The 22,014-nt window shown below is 48.9% G+C and overlaps 1 protein-coding gene across 1 annotated transcript in view; it reads right to left on the bottom strand.

Moving 5' to 3' along the window:
• The window catches only part of GFPT2 (glutamine-fructose-6-phosphate transaminase 2), a 42,847-nt gene extending 39,929 nt beyond the window's left edge, over positions 1-2,918 (bottom strand). The window contains exon 1 of the mRNA XM_047777857.1: positions 2,750-2,918. Coding sequence (XP_047633813.1) covers positions 2,750-2,756 — 7 coding nt within the window. The 5' untranslated portion in view covers positions 2,757-2,918. The remainder of the gene's footprint in view (positions 1-2,749) is intronic.
• Positions 2,919-22,014: the final 19,096 nt, after the last annotated feature.

Raw genomic sequence — 22,014 nt, 5'->3', positions numbered from 1 at the left:
TCCCTGGTCACTGACCAGCCTCTGAACCACCCCTTCAATGACCTGTCCCTTCTCTGAGGGGAGGACCATACCCACAGGGCCGCAGGGCCTGGAAAACAGGGCCTCTCCAGGAGCAGCTATTCTCTAGAGCAGGGTAAGGAGGGAGGGAGAGGGAATAAAGTAACCCTTCTATTGGTAGAAAGTCAGCAATTCTCAGATGTCAAACACCCATGAGTACCTACGCGTTTGAGGGTTATCTGTAAGCATTAAGTGTATATAGGGTCAACCAGAACCAGGCCCGGCTCCCTGTGGGAGAGGCAGCAAAGACACAGCAGGAGCCAGTTTGAGCATGGACATCAGCAGTGGATAAGGAAAGGCCTTCAGCTCAATTCCTGCTGACCTCTGTGAGACCAGCCTCAGAGACCTGAACTCTGAGGTGGCTTCAAGCTGGCAGATCTCAATGGGGCCACAGCCAGTCCAGAGAAAAGATCTAAAACAATTGCTGAGACAGGTGTGCACAGACCTCTCTGGACCTCAGTTTCCCCAAGTGTAAAGTGAAGAGGGTAAGTTGTTTATTCCAGAAGCACCCTCAAAATTGTCGCAGTATCCTTGTACCAAAAGCACGATCATTTCTTCAATATTTTTCTATAAAGTTGACTAAAGTTTTAAAAACTTAAATTCATTATAAAAGAAAATAAACATAAAAGGAAAACCAGAAGTTCCCGTCATGGCTCAGCAGCTAGCATACCCTACTAGCATCCTTGAGGACGCTGGTTCGATCCCTGGCCTTGCTCAGTGGGTTAAGGATCTCTGTGTTGCTGTGGCTGAGGTGTAGGCTGATGGCTACAGTTCCGATTGGACTCCTAGCCTGGGAACCTCCATATGCTGTGAGTGCAGCCCTAAAAGACAACAAGATAAAAAAAAAAAAACCAACAAAACAAACAAAAAAACACAGAGACCAATGGGTTCAATTTTAGCCAGCTGCTGCTGTGAACTCTGAGCCCAGGACGGCTTCCTCCGTGCTAGGGGTGCTTGGCAAGTATCAGAGGGATGTAAAAGACACATCAGCACCCAGCTGAGACTTTCCCTTGGCTCCTAGAAAAGGAAATAACTTTCCCATGCAGGAATTCCACAGGACTCCCCAACTTCACAGAGGGCTGCAGGATGGGGTGTGCCGGCAGGGAGTGCTGACGTTAGGACACCAAAGCTCTTCCTTTCCCTAGGGGCCAAAACACAGCAGCCCTTTAAGAAGGCAGAACAAAACTAAAAATTGAGAGTCTGAGTGTTCCCAGGCTCAGAAAGACAACAGAGAAAGCTGAGAGCCTGTAGGATGCAGGCTGGAAGGCTAGGGTGGAGGTAGGGGTGGAAGGGCATCTGAGAGGAGGGAGGAGGGACTCTGCTTCTGAGGGAGCGACAGACCCAGTAGGAGGTCTCTGTGCACCAGCGGCTCTAAGGCCACCAGGTGGCCAAAGGCCTTGAATGCCACCCCGAAGAGTTTGGAACCCAAAGCTTCTTGGCAAAACTACCACCTCTGCCTTTTTTTCTCCCCAGAAAAGGCTACAGGCAGCCCTCTGTGTATATTACCAATAATGCCCTGGAATCTTGACATTTTTGCTGAGGGTTCAGGAATTTAAATTGATGCCTGCTTGGCCTGGGGTAGGCTGCGCCCCAAAGTTGGCTGCCTGCTCCTTGGTCAGTCGGCCCTTTTTCACTTATGCGGGAGTGCCTGGCCTCAGAAACAAGGCCTGTATAGACCTTGGCCCAGGGTTCACCGCTGCCACACCCCACCCAGCAGCCCTCAGTGAAGTCAGACAGAGCCTTTCATGGCTTCAAAAGTTCCACCAGGTCCTCCAGCCACAGGAGGCTGGAATGGGTAACTGAATCCCACTCAAGGGGAAAAAAAAAAAAAAAAAAAAGACACAAGGCACAGTGACCTTTTGTCCCAGCAGAAGTTCTCGGCCCTCTCCCCAGCCAGCGGAGGCGGCCCAGCCAGGAGAGTAAGGAATTGCAGATGTGCGCTCCGGGCCCGGCCGCCCTCCCCACCGTCTAGCAGCCTCGCCGGACAGCGCCCAGTCGCCGCGGCATTCGGGACGCTGGAGCCCGGCCCCGCTCGCCGTTCAGAGCTCCGTCTCTCAGATTCGACCCGAGGCTTGGCGGTAGATGCTGCTTCTCCCCCGCGCCTCGCCGAGAGCTTTTTCCAGCAAAAAGGCGGCAATACGGAATCAACCCTCATACGGATAAGAAGTTCATTTTGCGGTTCGAGGAGGACGCCCAGGCCCTTCCGAGCGCACCAGGGACTGATCTTGACACCACGGGGACAGGGAGAGTGCAGACGGTGTCGCCTCTCCTTGGTGTGCACGCTGGGCTGAAAGCGAGGTTGGGCACCCCGCGCCCAGGATGCGCGCGAGCTTGCGCTTGGCTGCCTTTGTGGGTAACTTGGGGGCGCTTTCCTCACTGGACATGGGGTGTGGACCCTTCTGTGTTTCAAAGGTCCAGGTCCGGGACAGGACCAATTCCCTCCCTTGTGTGGGTCCCGGACGGGGTTGGCCATCCCCCCTCCCCCACACCTCTCTGGGACAACCACTCGGCGGCCGGGGCAAAGGGAAGCAGGCCAGGCCCGTGAAAGCCCCTCTGTCGGGGGACCGGGGTAAATCGACGCCCCTATCCCGCGCCGCCTCCGGCCCCTGGCGCCTGGCTCTTGGGCCCAGGCTCTCAGAGGCCGGAACCCGCGGCTGCCACAGAGGAGGCCGCTGGTGGGCGCTGCACTCACCGCACATCGCGACCGCTCCTCGCGCTCTTCGCGGCTCCGGGCCTCTGTGCGCTGCTGACGCTCTGTACTCGGCGCACGCCTAGCGCTCGTGGACTCTGGCTCCCGCCGCTTGGCCTCTGGCCCTTATAGCTCGGAGTCCTACACCAGAGGCGGGGCCGAGGCGGGGCCTCCTCCCGCCTGCCAGCTCCCCATTGGCCCCAGGTTGTCCTGACAACGGCGGGCACTGGGCCCCCTGGAGTCTGGGCAGGGGGCGAGGGGCGGCTCCCAGGCTCAAGTCCAGGCTGTTAACACGTGGGCGTCCGGTATTAGGTACTGGAGATCCGCTGGCGGTTGCCTTACGCTTCCTGAGCTCACAGGAGACGCAACCTCTGAGTAGGCGTGGAAACTTGGGCAGTGGACGGAATCTCTCTGTGCTTTAGTTTCCCCGTCTGTAAAATGGGGCTAACAATGGAACCTATTTCCCAGGTGGTAGTGAGATTCAAGGCAGTCTGTGTAAGGTACAGAGCAAATGTGAGGCGCAGTAACACGTGTTCCGGATGTGCAGCCCCTGTGTGACAGTCTCCTGTTAGGGCACCAGAGACGCAGCATAAGGTAGGTTCAGAGATGGAAAGGGACTTTGTCAAAACTGGGAAGTCGGGAAATGTCAGAACTCGAACCGGGATTTACCGCAGAGCCGGAAGTCCGAGGCCGGGATTCCCCAAATCTTGAACAAATATGGGGGAACCTAGGAAGCTGCCCCTTCCCTGAGCGGCGCTGGCCGACTTTTCAGTGCAGCTGGCGTGCCTGCGCTCCAGCCAGAGGCTCCTCTGCCTGGCCGTCCTAATCTCGGGAGCCCTAATCTGGCCCCCGCCGTGAGTCACTGAGGCCAGCGTTCCCCTGCCCGTGGTTCCCGGCCTCCCCTCCCCTTCTCTCTGCGTTTTGGGCCCGGTCTCCCGAGGAGGGTCACGAGAACTGGCCTAACATTTGCGTACTTTGAAGCCATCTGGTGGGTTTTTTTTATTTTACTTAAAAAAAAAAAAAATCCTGAAATGCTCAACAGATCCTCCTCAGTCGTGTTAGAGGAAAAAAGAAAGAAAAAGCACGAAGCTTTTAACGTTTTGTCTAGAGCATTTTTCCTGATGTAATCCCTCTGTGGCTAGCAAGGCTTTGCAGGCCCTGGCAGGAGGAGGTGTTTCTTGTATCTGTTGGACTTCTGAGGAAACTGAGGCTTAGCAACAGTAAGGAGGGGGTTGGTTGAGTCATCCTGCTGGGAAACAGTGGAGCTGCTTCAGGAGCTACCCTCCACAGTGCAATGTCAGTTGTTTCCTTCATTCCTAAGCAGCCAGCTTCATGCCTGTCCTGGTACTAGGGGCCTAATGATGAGTGAAAACAGATCCAGCCTGGGCCCTCATGGCACTTACAAAGCGGTAGGAGGCAGATATTTAGTCCAATGTCTCAGAACCAGGTGATTCCTGGTAGGATATAGGCCTGGCTGATGGGGAGGGTGCTAGGCTCTGCCTGGAACTGGGCTGGGGCTGGGGCTGGGGCTGGTGCAAGTCAGTATGGACCCAGGACAGTTGCCAGGGGAAGTTAACAGACTTGAGAAGGAAAGTACTGGTATGTGCAAAGGTCCTATGGCTGAGGGCTAGAACTTACTTGAGTTAGGAGATCAGGCTGTTCTGCCCCCAGACTGTCCTCCACCCTCTGTAACTGAGGTGGGGATAGCATGAAATCATCAGATTTCTGCCAGCCCTAGGGTAATAGTAGCCCTGGGGTCCTAGCAGGGTCCACATCTGTCCCCTCATTAGGTGGCCCATGCTGGGCCCTTGACAACATGCATGCGGGAAATCAGAAAAGATGAGCTTGTCCCCTGCCCAGTGGCACAGCTGGCTGGAGGGTAAATTGGTGATGCTGAGGACCTTCTTATCACCTTTGCAGTTGGATGAGGAGAAGCTGTCTGAAAGTGAAGAAATCCAGAACAAAGTAGATCCCTAGGATGGAGAAAGAAACACGTTTTTGGAGCCCCTAGGTTCAGCCCCGTCTGAAGCCAGGATTTATCCTTACGCTTCTCAGTTATCAGGGCTCAATAAATTCCCATCTTCACTTGAGGCACTCTGAAGTGACTTCTGTCATTTTCAACCAAGTAGAATCTTGATTCCTTCAACCTGCTGGACCTGGGATCTGAGGTCCAGGGGGGCAATTAGGTACCTGTCTTTGCAGGCCCTGGCAGGAGGAGGTGTTTATTGTACCTACTGGACTTTTGAGGAAACAGGCTCAGCCCATAAGGTCTTGCTGGGTGGAGCCCCTTCCTTCTCTGGGACCTGTCCAGGTGCAGCCCAGGAGACCCCTGAAGTTTGGGGAAATTATATATTCTGACCAAAGGCATAAAGCCAGGTGGTGGGGGCTGGTCTGGATCAGAGCCCAGGCTTGGTCCCTCTCAGAGGTGGGAGCATGTGGGACCATGCATAGATAACCTGCCCCATCCTGGCCCCATACCTGTACTTCCAGGAGGATGAACCTGAGTGGCTGATGCAGAAGCCCACAGGGCTTGGTGGAGCAGGATCCTGAGCCTACTCCCAGTGGGTGCTGGGTGTCTAGTGTCCAGGCTGATCACCATGGCTAGCTCGGACCCCACTTTCTTTTTTCTTTCCTTTTTTTTTTGTCTTTTTGCCATTTCTGGGGCTGCTCCCGTGGCATATGGAGGTTCCCAGGCTAGGTCAGACCCCACTTTCTAGGAAACCTTAATTCCTCTGGCCAGCAGGGTGGGACCTCACACTGAGGTTGCGAAGAGCAGCCACAGACATGTGTTCTTTACCTGCACGTTTTCCCAGTCTCAAGTCAACTTTTATAATCAGATTTGTTCATTGATCTGGTTTCTCCCAAACAACCCAAATATCTGCTCTCCTGCACCCCATACACAGTCCCGCTGAGTTCCATGGCTGTCCTGGAAGACGTAGAATCTGCCCGCCATCTCTTGGCCACAAGCCCTGTTCAAATGCTTTCCCTATGACATTTCTGCTGGAGCATGGGGAAGGTGGTGGGGTCCATGGCATGGTGAAGACTCCTGTCTGACTCCTGCAGGAGTCCTGGCTGGACTTTAACCAGCCCCTGAGGACTGCCATCAGGACCTTGCCACCAGTCTTCAACTGCCTTAATTGGCCTGTGGCCACTGGGTAACCTGGGGTGATCACCTGTTCCTCTTGATCTTTCTGTACCCCTCTGGGAGCAGAAATGCCAGGCAGACTTCGGTGTTGCCTCCTTTCGCTCAGAGACCCAATCCTACGAAGAGCTGTGGAGTCTTAAGTGTTTTCCAGGCCTGGCTGGGGGGCGGGGGGGGGGGGGGGAGTTCAGGGAGCGGGGGCAGGGCACTGGCGCTTGCAGCTGGGAGCCCTGCACTGGGTCACTCCATCTGGAGGTGGGCACGAGATCCTAGAGGGACCTTGAGTGGTGTCCATGGCAGATGGGGTTCAGGAAGCCCAGGCCAGACACCCCAGATGACCCCTGGGTGAAGTGCCCTCCCTCAGGGCGGCTGGGCCTCAGCTCAGACTTGAGGTAGCAAGGACAAGGAGCAGTAAAGCAAGAGGCCAGACCTAGGTATGGATCAGGAAGCCACCCTCCCTCCTGAGGGGTTGCAGTAGGTGGAGGATGAGTGGGGGTGGGGAACAAAAGGCCCATAGCTAGGGAGGGTCTGAGAGTTTGTCCTGGGGCCAGGGTTTGAGGACAGCCAAAAGTGGTGAGTTGGGTGGGAAACCGAGGCAGAAATCCTTCCACAGACCCAGGGTCTGGAAGCAGGAAGACCTCAGGAGCTTGGCTGCAGCCTGAGAAAGGGGGAGGGTTGTGCAGCGCCGTCCACCAGGTGGCTCCACCCCACCCCCACCTCACCCCAGCTCTGAGGCAAGAGAAGACCCCCATCCCCTCTCAGCTCAGGCTGGGGCTGCACAGAGTGACCTTCCTGAGGGGTTCCATGGAGAACTTGTTTCACCTTTGCTCTCCTGTAGGGATTGAGGAGAAGGTCTGCCACAAGGCTGAACTCTTCTTTCATACCTGTAAGTTAATTTTTTTAAGTAGGGCAATTATAAATCTTTATAACTTTGTTCCTCCGGAAGAAATACATGCTTGTTTTAGGAAAGATAGAATTAAAAAAATTTGAAGAGTTGGGAGTTCCCATTGTGACACAGTGGAAACAAATCCAGTTAGTATCCATGAGGGTGCAGGTGCAGTCCCTGGCCTCCCTTGGTGTGTTGGTGTGTTGCTGAGAGAGCTGCAGTGTAGGTTGCAGACATGACATGGGCTGCTGTGGTTGTGGCATAGGCCGGCAGCTGTAGCTCTGATTCACCCCCTCTCCTGGGAACTTCCATATGCCTCGGGTGCGGTCCTAAAAAAAAATTTTGAAGGGTTAACCACTGTCAACATTTTATGTCACTTTCCTCTGCCCCCACTACAAACCCTATTTTTTTTTTTTACATATCATATAGTCATTATTTAAACAACAATATGGCTCTACTGTAAAAAAAAAAAAAATTGTTTTGGAACTGATGTTTGCATTCTGATAAGGAGAATTTCACATTGTCCTGAGAAGCTTCGATTTGATCTGGGAACATCAGCTCTTTTCCCGAGGTACATCTGATGCCTTTGCACCCAGAGAAGCTGGGCCTCTGCTCTGCTCAGTCAGGAGAGGGTGTGGGCCTGTGTGGAATGAGCAGAAATCTGAGATAGCATTGAGCATTGGCTGTGGGATGGCATGAGTTGGGAGCCACAGGCCCACCCCATGTTATGCAGGTCCTGAAGGCTCTCTAACCAAGTCACAGGGCCTGGCAATGATAACACCTGCATGGCACTACCCAGGCTCAACCCACGCTAAGCAGCATATTATTTCAGACTCCATTATTTCAGGCAAGCATCTCCTCAGAGACAAAAAGGCACAGAGACCAAAAAAAAAAAAAAAAAAAAGAAAAAAAGAAAAAGAGTGGTAGCGTTTCTGTCATGGCTCAGCAGTTAACAAACCCGAGTAGCCTGAGGATGTGGGTTCAATCCCTGGCCTTGCTCAGTGGGTTAAGGATCCAGCGTTGCCTGAGCTGTGGTGTAGGTTGTAGATGGGGCTCGGATCTGGCATTGCTGTGGCTATGACATAGGCCGGCGGCTACAGCTCGGATTCAACCCCTAGCCTGGGAACCTCCATATGCCTTGGGTGCCCTAACAGACAAAAAGACAAAGAAAAAAAAAAGTGTGTGGAGCATGATAATGTGCGAAAATAGAATGTGCACATGTATGTGTAACTGGGTCACTGTGCTGTACAGTAGAAAAAAAATTGTTTTGGGGAAATAACTATTAAAAAAAAAATTGGGGAAAAAAAAAGTGTGGTGAAGAGCCACTCCTCCCCCCACCCACCATGCCCTGTGCTCTGGGAAGTTCACCTCCATCTGGGGTCCCAGGCCCTCTGGCTTCTGGTTGACTGTCACCAGTGCCAGAAGGAGATGTCCAACTGGGGAGGTCTGGGGAGGAGGGGGTGCGGGCAGAACAGCCATCCTCTTCCCAAGGCTTCAGGTTCTGTCTGGCAGCCACTCCCACAGCTGCCCTCTCTGGCTCCTGCCCCTTCAGGTTTCCTGGTGGTTACACCTGGGCTGGGCACCCCCGAAGGTGGCCCAGCCCTGTTGGTCTCCTTAACCCCGCATACTCCCTTTAGGAAATGCTCTGAATCACCCAAGGCCCAACCGGGGGTGATGTGAGTTTGCCCGGGACTGTTCTGATTTTAGCACTGAAGGGCCCAAGTTCCAGGGAACCCCACAGTCCTGGGCAAACTGGGACAGTTTGTTACTCTGACTGCCACAGATCCCTGTGGAGACTTGGAGACTCTGATATGCATGCTTGTCTCTTTGCTTTCCTGTTTACTAAGCCGAGATTAAGAAGGGCCCAGGCTGTGCCCTGGACTTCCAGTTTCTCGTGACCAATTAAAAGAGCTGGAAATCCTGGCCTCACTCTGAGGGGCAACACTTACCTCGCCAAGAGTGGCTGTGTCCCAAGAGGGGCTTGCCCCATCCCTGCATTCTCCCAACCCCCCAGAATGATGCTGGCTGTCCTGCCTGCCTGCGTTTCCTGCCTGGCCTTGAAGGCAGCTGTGCCAGCCACTTCTTTACCCTGTTCATGTCCTACAGATTCCTGGTGGGCATGGGGAGTGGAGAGGGGGGCTCTCCAAGCGTGATGCAAATGTTCCTTCCCAGTCATCCAATCTAGCGGTGGCATTTGGCTGTGATTCTTAGAGCCCAGGGAAGGGACAGAAGCTGAAGGTTTGGGGTCTAGGACTCTGGTTTTCCTCTCCATCAGTGGAGAGGGGGTGCTTCTGAGTGGGCCACCCTGCAGGGCAATTGTAGATATCTTACATAAGGGTCAATCCAGCCCCATGGGGCAGGGAGCTGAGCCCAGAACATTTGTGGAGCTACTCCTGACCCACACGTGGCCTCATTTCCATGTTTCTTGAGACAGTGGGGACACGAGACCCATCCAGACCCTGCAGATGCTGGAGGAGGCTTCAGAGAGGGACTGTCTGGGTGTTCGCTAGGTAGGCAAGCAAAGGTGACTTCTGAAGTAACTAAGGGGTAGAGAAGACATCTGGGCCTATTTCCCTCCCCTCTGGGGACAGCACCCTGGATTCCTCTGTGGAATAACCCCTTTTCTACTCTCAGCCTGTTGGATCACTGAGCTGACTTGCTCCCCAGGTCCTGGGATGAGCACATGACCTGGACAAAGAGGGCACCACCTTCTGAACACAGCAATTGGGTCCAGGCTGGGCAAGGGACCTAAATCAGGCCTGTGAGAACCAATGAGTGTCATCCTGAAGGAGTTTTTCTGGACCCATCAAGAAAGAGGGACTTTCTTTCTGGTGAAGTTACTGAGGTATTAAAATGTAAGACTGGGATGTCATCTGTAACCAGCTTGACCCCGGTGGGGAGAATCCAGGAGTGGGAATAGAACAAAGGAAGGCAGGTCTGTGTACTTGGATTCAGCCCTGCCTGAAGCCATGCATGCCTGGACTTCTGAGGCATTTTTGTCCTTGCTTGGGTAGGGGTCCTGCCTTATAGGGACCACTGGCCTGTGTTCCTTTTCCCCGGCCCCTGATGCTCAGTGCTTGGCCATGTTTGGGGGTGGGTTCCAGGCAGCCTCCCCATTTGTGAAGTAGGCATTCATCGCCTTTTTGTGCAGTGTACTGCGGGGGCCGGTCCCTCTGTGACATACCGATCTCTGTGAAATGCATTGAGGGTTCTCACGGGATGCAAGTAGCTCCACCACCCCGTCTATATAACCCGTGAGCTGACTGTTACCAAAACTTAGACCTCTTGTGGTGTGCCGGGAGTCTGGGGCCTCATACCTTCCAGTGCTCCAGTGGCCGGGTGTCCATTTGCCACCTTTGCATCAGTGAAGTGGCTTCATTGCCAGGGACAGAGATATACTCTACCTAGCCTGAGCTGACACAGAGAGGGACCTTGATGAAAACACCTCTTTCAGAGACAGGTGGGACAACGCAGCAGAGCTCTGCAGTGTGCTGGCGTGGAAAGGTCTTGCACTTGTTCTGAAATAACCCATCTGCAAAAGTCCTCTCCCTTTTCTTGTAAATGGAAATCAGGTTGTGCAGCAGTTTTTAACTTCCATTCCTTAACAAGGTTATCTTTAGAAAACCTTTTTGATCTTAGCTGATATGAATACATAACACACATTTTTTGGGGGGGTCAGGAAAATAGCAAAAATAGTCTAGTAAATCCCCAAATACTTATCACCCATGGTCAGCAATTATCAATGTGTAGCTGATCTTGCCTCACGTATCCCTCTTGCTTTTGTTTTGTTTTGTTTTGCTGGAACAAGTCCTGATTCAACTTGATTCATTAATAATTCATTGTGTGTATTTATAAAGACTCTTATGACTGTAATTCCAGTATCAGACCAAATAGAATTAATAGAAAAACCTTAATTTATCACTTCATCTTCAATATTAATATACTGGAATACATTCAGTATTCCTTAGTCATCTCAAAATTGTTGATTTAAATCAGGACACTAACAACATCTACGTGGTGTGGATACATCTTGTGTAATACATCTCTAAGACTTTTAAGTTTATAATCCATAAAACATACACAGGAGTTCCCTTGTGGTGCAGTGGGCTAAGGACCCGTCGTTGTCACTGCAGCAGCTCGGGTCGCTGTTATGGTGCCGGCTCAGTCCCTGGCCTGGGAACTTCCATAAGCTGTGGATGTAGCCAAAAAAAAAAAAAAAAAAAAGCACAACCTCTCCCCGTCTCCCACACCACTGCCCTCTTGTTCTTGGGATGGTCTGCTAATAGCAAGTGTTTTTACACCCTGGGAAGCCCTGTGCAATTGCTCCCTTGGATGCCTGTCTCCTGCCTGCTCAGAGCAGGCAGAGCAGGCTGTGTGGAGACCATGGGCTATTGGAAAAGCAGCCGCCCCAGGGCCTGGAACATGCAGGAGATGTGGAGACCAGTGGGGGAATAGTGATGCTACTGCAAACCAGAGGCAGCTGTGACTGCAGAGAGTGCACTGGCCCTGGGGCTGGCTACATTTGAACCCTGGCTCCCTGCAGCCTCGAGGTGCAGTCTTGAGCAAGACAATCCCCTCTTCCGTAAAATGAGGGCAGCAGGCACTCTCCCACACTGCCCCATGTAGTGTCAATGGGTACAACTTTTTAGAGAGAAATCTGACAACTTCTCTCTGGAGAACGGGGGACAGCTTACACACAGAGTAGACGGTACTCACCATGAAACAGCACAGGTGTGTACAGCCTGTGCCGTTCGATAGAAAGAGGGCTACAAAGACTCTATGTACATAGTATTCACTGTATTTTGTGTCATATGTAACAGCTTTATTGAGATGTAATTCACATGTCATGTAACTCACTTGTGTAAATCCTACAATTCCATGTTTTTAAGTATATTCGCAGAGTTGTGTGGTCACTTTGAGAACATTTCCATCATCCTCCTGAAAAAAAGAAATCAAGAGCCTCCAAGTCTGGCAGAAAAGGCTTCTTGTCCTTAAGGCTTAGTGCTCCTGGGAAGCAGAGAGGCTGGCCTGTCACCTGGGAGGAACAGTGTGGGCCTCTTGTGCTGCCTGAAAAGTGGCCAGTGGCAGACCTGTGACTCACAGCTAGCTGGTGCTGTGAGGCTGAGGGTTGTGGAGGCACATGCAGGGACCAGTTGTCTGAGTCCTGGGACACTCACATGCTTATTGGAGAGACAGTGCTCATGGAAGTGTGATGGGGCCCAGCCCCCCCACCCGCCCCCCGCCGCCACACACCACTGGCTCTTCTCAGCGACCCCTGGCACCTCCCTCACCCACCCCTGCCAGCTGAACTGAGGTCTTGGCCTTCTTGGCACAGCCCACCTGGCTGGCCTTCACCTCAGCAGAGAAGTCAGGGTGAGGAGAACAAGGGGCTCTGTGTCCTACAAGGGTGCAAATCATCCCATGGCCTGAAGCTGACTGGGCCCAGTCTGTGGAATGAAATGCTTAGGATCTTCTAATGGGTCTCATTGGTGAACAAAAATAACTGAAAATAGGCTGGCATCTGAATGGCTCGCCTCCAGTCTGGCATGTCCATGTGCACACGGGGAATCGTGGCAGAGACACTGATAATAGTTGACAACAGAGGCCTTTCCTGGAAGGAACATGCTAACCCTGTCTTGGCTCCCTAAGCACACACACAGGCAGGCTGTGCTGATGGCCTGTGCCAGGGGTCTTGGCTATCACCTGACTTTGTGCTGGGGACCTTCCATACCTGGCTGATTGGAGATGACTGGGATGTGACATGGACAGATTCTTCCATTTATCAATAAGGAAATCCTTGTAATCCTGTCACTAGTCGCCTTGACATTTCATTGTGATGAGATCCCCAAGGTCTTTGCTGAGTGCAGGTCTCTTTCTGGATCTACCTCCTGCCTTCTGTCCCCGACCCTGAAGTCCCACACAGTTAGGGTCTCAGGGCTCTGCTCGGTTCTTAGAGCAGGAATATACCTCAAACTGGATGTTTGAGTTGTCCTGTTCCCCCCACCCCACAAATTCATATGTTGAAGCCCTAACCCTCAATGTGATGGAGTTTGGAGGTGGGGCCTTTTAGAGGTAATTAGATGTCATTGGAGTCATGAGAGTGGGACTCTTCTGAGGGTTTAATGCCCTCACAAGAAGAGGAAGTGTTCTCAAAGGCCATGTGAGGACTGTGAGAAGGCAGTTGTCTTCATGCCAGGAATATAGCTTTCACCAAAACCCAGAAGAATCAAACCTGCTGCCACCTTGATCCTGACTTCCAGCCTCCAGAACTGTGAGAAATAAATGTTTGCTCTTGGAGTTTCCATTGTGGTGCAGCAGAAATGATTCTGACTAGTATCCATGAGGATGAGGGTTCAATCCCAGGCCTCACTCAGGGGGTCGGGGATCTGGTGTTGAGCTGTGGTGTAGGTTGCAAATGCGGCTTGGCTCCCATGTTGCTGTTGCTGTAGTGTAGGCTGGCAGTTGTAGCTCCAATTTGACCACCAGCCTGGGAACCTCCATGTGCCGCATGTGTGGCCCTAAAAAGCAAACAAAACCCTTTGCTCTTTAAGCCACTTGGTCTACAGTGATTCTGTTATAGCAACCCAATCTAAGACATTAGGTTAGGCAAAAAAGAAAGGAAATTTACTGTTCCCAAAAGTAGATCCAAGGGCTCAAACAGTGTCTTCATGGTGTTGTCTCCCACTCAGCTTGCTTCTGGGTGGTCTCGGGGCTCAGGCAGGTGCCCCCTCCTGGTGGTGGGGTCCATACAATGCGCCACTCTGGTGAAAGGTGAGGAGTGAATTCACTTCCCCTGTCATGGACCTGAACTGGGAGCTGGGGACTGGAATTCACCCTCAAACCACCTGGAATGAAAAAGGGGAGGGTCCCCAGATCGGAAAGGGGGAAGATGCTGGGTGGTCTACATCCATCCATCGCACTTGCTGAGTGTCTGGGGGTGAGGATAGGGGTGGACATCCCCATGTAAAATCTAGACTAAGGGTGTGTCTAATGGGATAACCTTTTGTTCCTCACAAATCAGTAAGACAGGTAAGGTAAGGCAGAAGAGAGGTATGTAGGAAGCCAGAGGTGGAACCAGACCTTGAGTTGGGCTAGTGGGTGGAGCACCAGGGACTGGGGTCCCCTGTGTGGTTAGAGGCCCAGTGAAAGTCTGTAACCTGCATGGGTAGGTTCAGCCTAGGCCTGGGGTGAGAGGATGAGTGGGAGCCCTGGGAGGTTACCCAAGCAGAGCAGGGGACAGTGGGGAAGAAGAGAGCCATGTCATGCCCCCACCCCCCCACCACAGCATCCAGCTGTGGAGGCAGGAGAGCCATTTGCTGGTCTTTGGAATACAAGATGGTGGCAGGCTGAGTGGAAGGAGAGCAACTGTTTGAGTCTTGTTGTATCTGGAATGGCTAAGGACACTTTCCCCCAGCAGAGGGGTCCACAGGCTGTTGGACATGAGTCTGGAGTTCAGACAGGAGACTATGCTGGAGACAGGGTTTGGAGTTGCAGACCTGAATTTGAAGAGATGGAGGATGAGGGGGTAACAGGAGAGAATGTCGAGGAACCCAAGTCTAGAAGTTTGATCAGAGTTCTGGTGCCTCCTCTTACTGGGCTGTGACCCTGTAAGCCCCTTTGTCATCCTGAGCCTCGGTTTTTTCATCTGTAAAATGGGGCTGAGAAATCCAAGCACCTCTGAAGTTATGGGGACAGATGAGAATGGGCTCTGCAAACCATGAAGCACAGGGTAGGTGCTCATGGACTGTGGGGAAGGCTAGAGAAGGTCTGAGATCTGCAGCCCAGGCAGAGGCTGGGCCATCCATGGAAAGGGGACTACTGCTGCTGGTGCCTTGCGATCTGAACTAAAGCAGCCCAGGCAGAGACCAATGGGTGGGGCTCCAGCCAGGCAAGGGAGCATAATCACTGGGGGCTTTCTGTGGGGTCACTGCCAAAGACAACACAGAGCCACCCTGTTGGCAGCTTTTGGAGTCTTATTTATTTTCTCCTAAAAACACAGCTGGAAAATGAAAGATCACTGGCCAGATGGCCTTTCTGTCACCCCTCCCAGCTCAGCAGGGTTTTTAGATTTTCATCTTGTCATCAACAGATGAAGAAAATAAGCTGTGTGTTGCTTGTTTGTAGAGTTCAAATGAGTCAGGCTATGGCTGGCTATGGAGATTCTGAGGCCTTCTGGGCTGATACACCTATTGGACAGATGGAGAGGAGAGCTAGAGCAGCTCAGTGCATTGTGCAGAGTCATTTGGCAGTTGAGGGCTCTCAAGTGACCACAGACTGGTGCTGACACTAGCCCTTCAGGTGGGGTGGCACTGCCAGGTTTAGCACATACTTCCTTGCTCTCCAAACCTTTCTATGGCCCACATTGGTTCAGAATGTTATCATAGGGGCCCAGCACGTTCTGGGCAGTTGTATGTCTATGTGTGTTTGTAAGAGAACATGTCTATGTGTGAGTGTGTGTACATGTATATATGTGGATGTGTGTATGTGGATGTGTTGAACAGAGAGCAAGTTGGCAGCTAGGAGATGGAATGAAAGACTTCAAGGTCTGTGCTCAGATGTGTGAGCTTGATTCTCTAGTGACAGGAGTGGAAGGCACAAGAAGTCACTTGTTCCATCTTCAAGGCCCTGGCCTTTGCTAATGCCTCAGCCTAGAAGGTCCATAACTGCTGCACAGGACTGGCTCATGTCACCCTCAGAGAACCTTCCGCTGACTGCCCCTATTGGTCGCCTAATGATCCTGGCTAATTGCCTGACACCCACTACCTGCTCCGTGCTCCTGGGGGTGTCCTTGTGGACCAGCCCAAGATTTGTTCCCCCTGCTGCCTCTGGGAGTATGGGACTGAGTGAGAAAAGACTGGAGGTAGCCTCCTGCTGGTGCCTTGCTTCATCTGCTGCACTGGCACAATGGCCAAATGGGGCCTGGGCTGTTGGGATCTGGAAGGGGTGATATCTCAGATCTGAGAGGGTGACCACACATCCCCGACTGGACAGCCTTGTTCCTTTACTGTCACCCACGGAAAAGATGCAAAACTCAAGCCAGTTCTGAGAGACAACTGCCCAGCAGGCTCTTACTGTAGAGAGCCTCCAGTGGACTCTTCTCATGGCAGGAAAGAAGCTTCCAGCCTGCTAGGTTAGGGTTGATCCCTGCCCCCACTGTCCCTGAGAACCCTATCTTCTGGCCTTTTCTGGACCCCTCTTTTCTCATGTGAAATGGGGATGATACTCTAGCTTGATGAGTTGTTGAGGATTAAATAAGAAAAGGTGTTCGGAAAGGTCATGGAATCTTATGATAAATTTAAATATTTTTCAAAAAGAAGAAAGCAAGAAAAATAATTTTCTGAGTATGATAAAAGGATAGTTAAAAAAAAAACCTGCTTGAAAACAAAACAAAAATCCTTGTAAGGAACCCTAGAAGAAATTAGAACTAAAATTGTGTAAGAATGTACATAATAAAACTTGGGGGATATTTCCAAAGTAATATTCAGAGGAGAGCTTATAACCTTATAAATACCTTTTAAAAAATCAGAAAGAAGGAAAAATCCTTGCAGACAGAACTTTTTCCCCCATTTTCTTCACTAATAAATCCCACGTGGCTAGAAGAAACTGAGAGAAAGGCAAAGAGATAAAAACTCTTACCAAAGTGGGTATAGAGAGAACATATCTCAATAAAAGCCATTTATGACAAACTCACAGCCAATATAATACTCAGTGGAGAAAAGCTGAAAGCCTTCCCACTAAAGTCTGAAATAAGACAAGGATGCCCACTCTCACTTTTATTCAACATAGTATTGGAAGTCCTAGCCATAGCAATCAGACAAACAAAACAAATAAAAGGTATCCATGTTGGAAAAGAGGTAAAATTTTGCTCTATGCAGATGACATGATACTATATATAGAAAAATCCTAAGAACGCCATACAAAAACTACTCAAACTGATCAACAAATTCAATAAAGTAGCAGGATTCAATATTAACATTCAGAAATCAGTTGCATTTCTGTATTACTAACAATGAAATATTAGAAAAGGGATATAGAAAAAATACCTTTTAAAATCAAATCCCTGAAATTTAAATACCTAGAAATAAACCTGACTAAAGAGGTGATAGATAGACTTATATGCTGAGAACTATAAAACATTAATCAAGGAAATTAAAGAGGACTCAAAGAAATGGAAAGATACCCCATGCTCCTGGATTGGAAGAATTAATATTGTTACAGTGGCCATACTACCCAAAGCAATCTGCAAATTTAATGCAATCCCTATCAAATTACCCAGGACATTTTTCACAGAACTAGAACAAACAATCCAAAAACTTATATGGAACCATAAAAGACCCAGAATTGCCAAAGCAATCCAGGAGGCATAACTCTCCCAGACTTCAGACAATACTACAAAGCTATAGTAATCAAGACAGTGTGGTACTGGTACAAAAACAGACACACCAACCAATGAAACAGGGTAGAGAACCCAGAAATAAATCTGACGCCTATGGTCAACTAATCTTTGACAAAGGAGACAAGAATATAAAATGGGGAAAAGACAGTCTCTTTAACTGGTGGTGCTGGGAAAACTGGACAGCTGCATGTAAATCAGTGAAACTAGAACACACCCTCACACTGTGCACAAAAGCAAACTCAAGATGACTTAAAAGCTTAAACCTAAGGCAAGATACCATAAAACTCCTGGAAGAGAACATAGGCAAAACATTCTCCAATATCAGCCATACAAATGTTTTCTTAGGTCAGTCTCCTAAGGCAATACAAAGAAAAACAAAAATAAACCAATGCAACCTAATTAATCTTACAAGCTTTTGCACAGCAAGGGATATCATAAAAAAGGACAACCTACAGAATGGGAGAAAATAATTACAAATGATGCAACCAAGGGCTTAATCTCCAAAATATACAAACAACACATACAACTCAACAACAAAAAACCCAATCGAAAAATGGGCAGAAGACCTAAATAGGTATTTCTCCAAAGAAGACATATGGATGGACAATAGGCAAATGAAAAAATACTCAACATCGCTGATTATGAGAGAAATGCAAATCAAAACTACTATGAGGTACCACCTCACACCAATCAGAATGGCTGTCATTAATGAGTCTACAAATAACAAATGCTGGAGAGGGTGTGAAAAAAGGAAATCTTTCTACACTGTTGGTGGGAATATAAATTGGTACAACCACAATGGAAAACAATATGGTAGTAACTTGGTAACCTAAATATAGAACTACCATATGATCCAGCAATCCCACTCCTGGGCATATATCTGGACATAACTTTCATTGAAAAAGATACATGCAACCGTATGTTCATTGCAGCACTATTCACAATAGCTAAGACATGGAAACAACCTAAATGTCCATTGACAGAGGAATGGATTAAGAAGATGTGGTATATATACACAATGGAATACTACTCAGTCATAAAAAAACACAAAACAATGCCATCTGCAGCAACATGGATGGAACTAGAGATTCCCATACTTAGTGAAGTAAGTAAGAAAGAGAAAGACAAATACTGTATGATATCACTTATATCTGGAATCTAATATATGGCACAAATGAACCTATCTATAGAAAAGAAACAAACTCATGGACATGAAGAACAGACTTATGATTGCCAAAGGAGAGGGGAAGGGAATGGGATGGACTGGGAGTTTGGCGTTAGTAGATCCAAACTATTGCATTTGGTGTGGATAAGCAATGAGATCCTGCTGTATAGAACAGGTAACTATATCTAATTGCTTGTGATGGAACATGATGGAGGATAATGTGAGAAAAAGAATGTGTATATATGTATAACCGGATCACTTTGCTGTATAGCAGAAATTGATAGAGAACATTGTAAATTAACTATAATAATTTTTAAAAATATAAACTTGTTTATATTTCTTACGTCTCTGGAATAAAACGCCATATAAATATCATTAGGATTGAGTCCAGTAGTAGTATGATTAGTGCAATGGACCAGTGTTTTGTTTTGTGGGATTTCTAGAAGAAAGTGATATGGCCCCAAGGTATGAGAACAAAGTACTTTGGATTTACTTTACTGACAGCCTCTAGCTTGATAATAGGTGCCAGGAGCCAAGTTTATTTGCTTTGGTAAGGATATCACGTATGTAACTGCAGATTTATCAGTATCATTGCTTGATGGAGTTTGTAATAATCTATTGTCCTGCTCTGCCATGCCCAGGGTTTGCACTGAACATACAGGTGAGTTAAGTGAGGAGGCTGTGGGAGTCCTCACCCTTCATTTTTCAAGTCTTTGAACTTGGGCCGATCCCTGCACACCCCAGTGATACAGTATTGCTTTCAGTTTACTATTCTGTGGGATGTGGGCATATGCCACGGCTCTATACTTTTTACCATAATGCCCTTGAGTCAGGGAATCAATGTGGGGGTTTGTCTAGGTATTAAACATGTCACTTTCTTTCTTTTTTTTTAGGGCCACATCTGCAGCATATGGAGGTTTCCAGGCTAGGGGTCTAATCAGAGCTACAGCTGCTGGCCTACACCACAGCTCACAGCAACCCTGGATCCTTAACCCACTGAGCGAGGCCAGGGATTGAACCCGCAACCTCATGGTTCCTAGTCCTCATGGATTCGTTTCAACTGTGCCACGATGGGAACTCCAAACATGTCACTTGCACTCAATGCATGCCAGGACTGAGGAAAGAATGATTTGGCCCACTAGGAGATGGACCTAGCCAAGACTCCACCTATCACCTCACCTCCATAAGGCCCACTCTCATCAGTGGACCATATCAGGTCTCCGAGGATTAGTGTCAGTTCACAGACTAATTCCAGTATCAAATTCCTGGAAGGTCCTGGTACTTCCCTCCTCCCCCATCCCACCCCCCATGCATAGTAACTCTGGAAAATGAGTCCCACTGGAAAAGGCATAAGAAAAGATTTGAGGTATAATGCTGGTTTTTCAGAGTTCTTCCTCAAAGAGCATGACCTCTCCTGTCCAGGCACTCTTGTTTAGGAACTTAAGAGGCCATGAATCTTGCTGTGCCAACTGGAGTTACATTTTCCCCATTAATTTCATCTCAAGGGTTCCAGAGCTATTTAGCTACCACCACAGGCCCCTGTGGTCAGACTACTCTGCTATCACTCTGTGCCTGTGGTTAACTGTGCCATCTGGATATTGTCATTGCTGATTACATGCTACCATCTGGCTTCCACCTCTCCAGTATTCCATTATTCCTACTGAAGGTAGTGAACCCAGTTCCACTGCTGTATCCCCCACTGTTTCCAGCCTACAGAGACAGCTACAACTGAGCTTTCCAAGGATATGTGTGGCCCCTTACCAAAGCCTCTCTTAGTACATTGGTACATGGCTTGACTCTACACTATTGCAGGAGAGATGGTTGGTGAGTAGTGGAATAGGTTACACCTCTTATGTGACTCCAAATGCCCATCTTCTTAGGCCTCCAGAGTCTATGTTCAGTGTGCCAGGAGTTTCCAATGTTTCAGCCATGTTCCTTCAGGCCTACCACTGGCCAACAACAGCATCACTCCCTTGTCCCAAGCTAGTACATCACTTTGAGGTACACCCGAGAATGAATGGGAGCTGGATGATTTTTATATACATCTAAGGCACTCATTGACAGCATTAGAATCTGTGCCACCATCCCTGTCCCATACTCCCTGGGCTTCTGGCCATCTGGATTGATTGGCAAGGCCATGTAACTTTCAGGGGGTTTAGGATCCCCCTTCTGAGATCCAGCGCTGGACCTCTTGGTCTGGATATAGTGGACTGTGACTCACTGTGAGTCCAGTGGTCCTGAGAGGTACAGGTCTGCCTAGGAACAGCCATTGAGAGGTCTTTGTGCTGGGGAGGCTACTTCCCAAGGCAGGAGTGTACATCTGGGGATTCAGAGTTCAGTCTCATTTGTGTCTGTCTGACTGTCCCTGTACCATATGTTAGGGTTTGCCTCTTCCCTATGCCCTTACCATGTGTAACTAATACCAGCAGTGCCAAGCATTTAATTGTCATCACAACTCTGTGGCCCTCTCAATCAGGGCCCTAGGCGTGGTCTTCCATCACATCTGTCCTGCTTCTCAGGAGATAACAATACCTTCAAGGCTGTTGTGGAGCCCCCTGACCCTGAACCTGCATTCTCAGGTAGACATTCTCCTTGAACTTCCGAACTACTCCTTGTTCCTAGGTACATCCTCTAGCACAGTGCTTCTCAAACTGTCTGTGGGGAAGGGTCATTGAAAGACATTTCCAAGCCATTTCAGATAGATACTTATAGAAAAGAGGGTAAAAGTGATTTACCAAAAAAGAAAGTAAAAAACAAGACATAGAAAATATTAGATTTGACATACATAATACTACTTTTCAGTAAATATAATTAGAACAAACATTGCATAAGAAAAATTCACAAAAATCACAAAAAGTACACATTTCACCAAAAGCATATATACAGGTGATTAATATAAAGAATTATAACTACATTAGTAACTCTTTGTCATTTGGCAACTGTAAACAAACAAAAAGGAGTCCAATAATTCTCATTTTTGAAGCTTTTAATTTTTATTTTTTGACTACACCTGCAGCATGTGGAAGTTCCCAGGCTAGGGATTGAACCCATGCCACAGCAATGACCCAAGCTACTGCAGTAACAATGCCAGACCCCCAACCTGCTGTGCCACAAGAGAACTCCTTTGAAGCTTTTAAATGGACTTACTTCTTGCTTGTTAATTTAAAAAATGTATATTGATGGGAGTTCCTGTCATGGCTCAGTGGTTAACGAATCCGACTAAGAACCATGAGGTTGCAGGTTTAATCCCTGGCCTTGCTCAGGGGGTTAAGGATCCGGCATTGCTGTGAGCTGTAGTGTAGGTTGCAGACGTGGCTTGGATCCCGTGTTGCTGTGGCTGTGGTGTAGGCCGGTGGCTACAGCTCCGATTCAACCCCTAGCCTGGGAACCTCCATATGCCGTGGAAGCTGCCCAAGAAATGGCAAAAAGACAAATAAAATAAAATAAAATAAAAAATGTATATTGAAATATGGTTGATTTACAATATATCAGTCTCAGGTGTACAGCAAAGTGATTCAGTTATATGTATATAAATATATATATATATTTCTTTTTGCATTCTCTTTCACTATAGATTATTATAAGATATTGAGTATAGTTCCCTGCTACACAGGGATACAATAGTATCCCTATGCTATACTATTAACTGTATAGTTATAGTTAACTATAATAACTATAT

This window comes from Phacochoerus africanus, chromosome 4 (assembly GCF_016906955.1).
Source record: "Phacochoerus africanus isolate WHEZ1 chromosome 4, ROS_Pafr_v1, whole genome shotgun sequence".
Taxonomy (NCBI): domain Eukaryota; kingdom Metazoa; phylum Chordata; class Mammalia; order Artiodactyla; family Suidae; genus Phacochoerus; species Phacochoerus africanus.
Note: the sequence above shows the minus strand (reverse complement) of the source record. Positions and strands in the feature narration are given on the sequence as shown.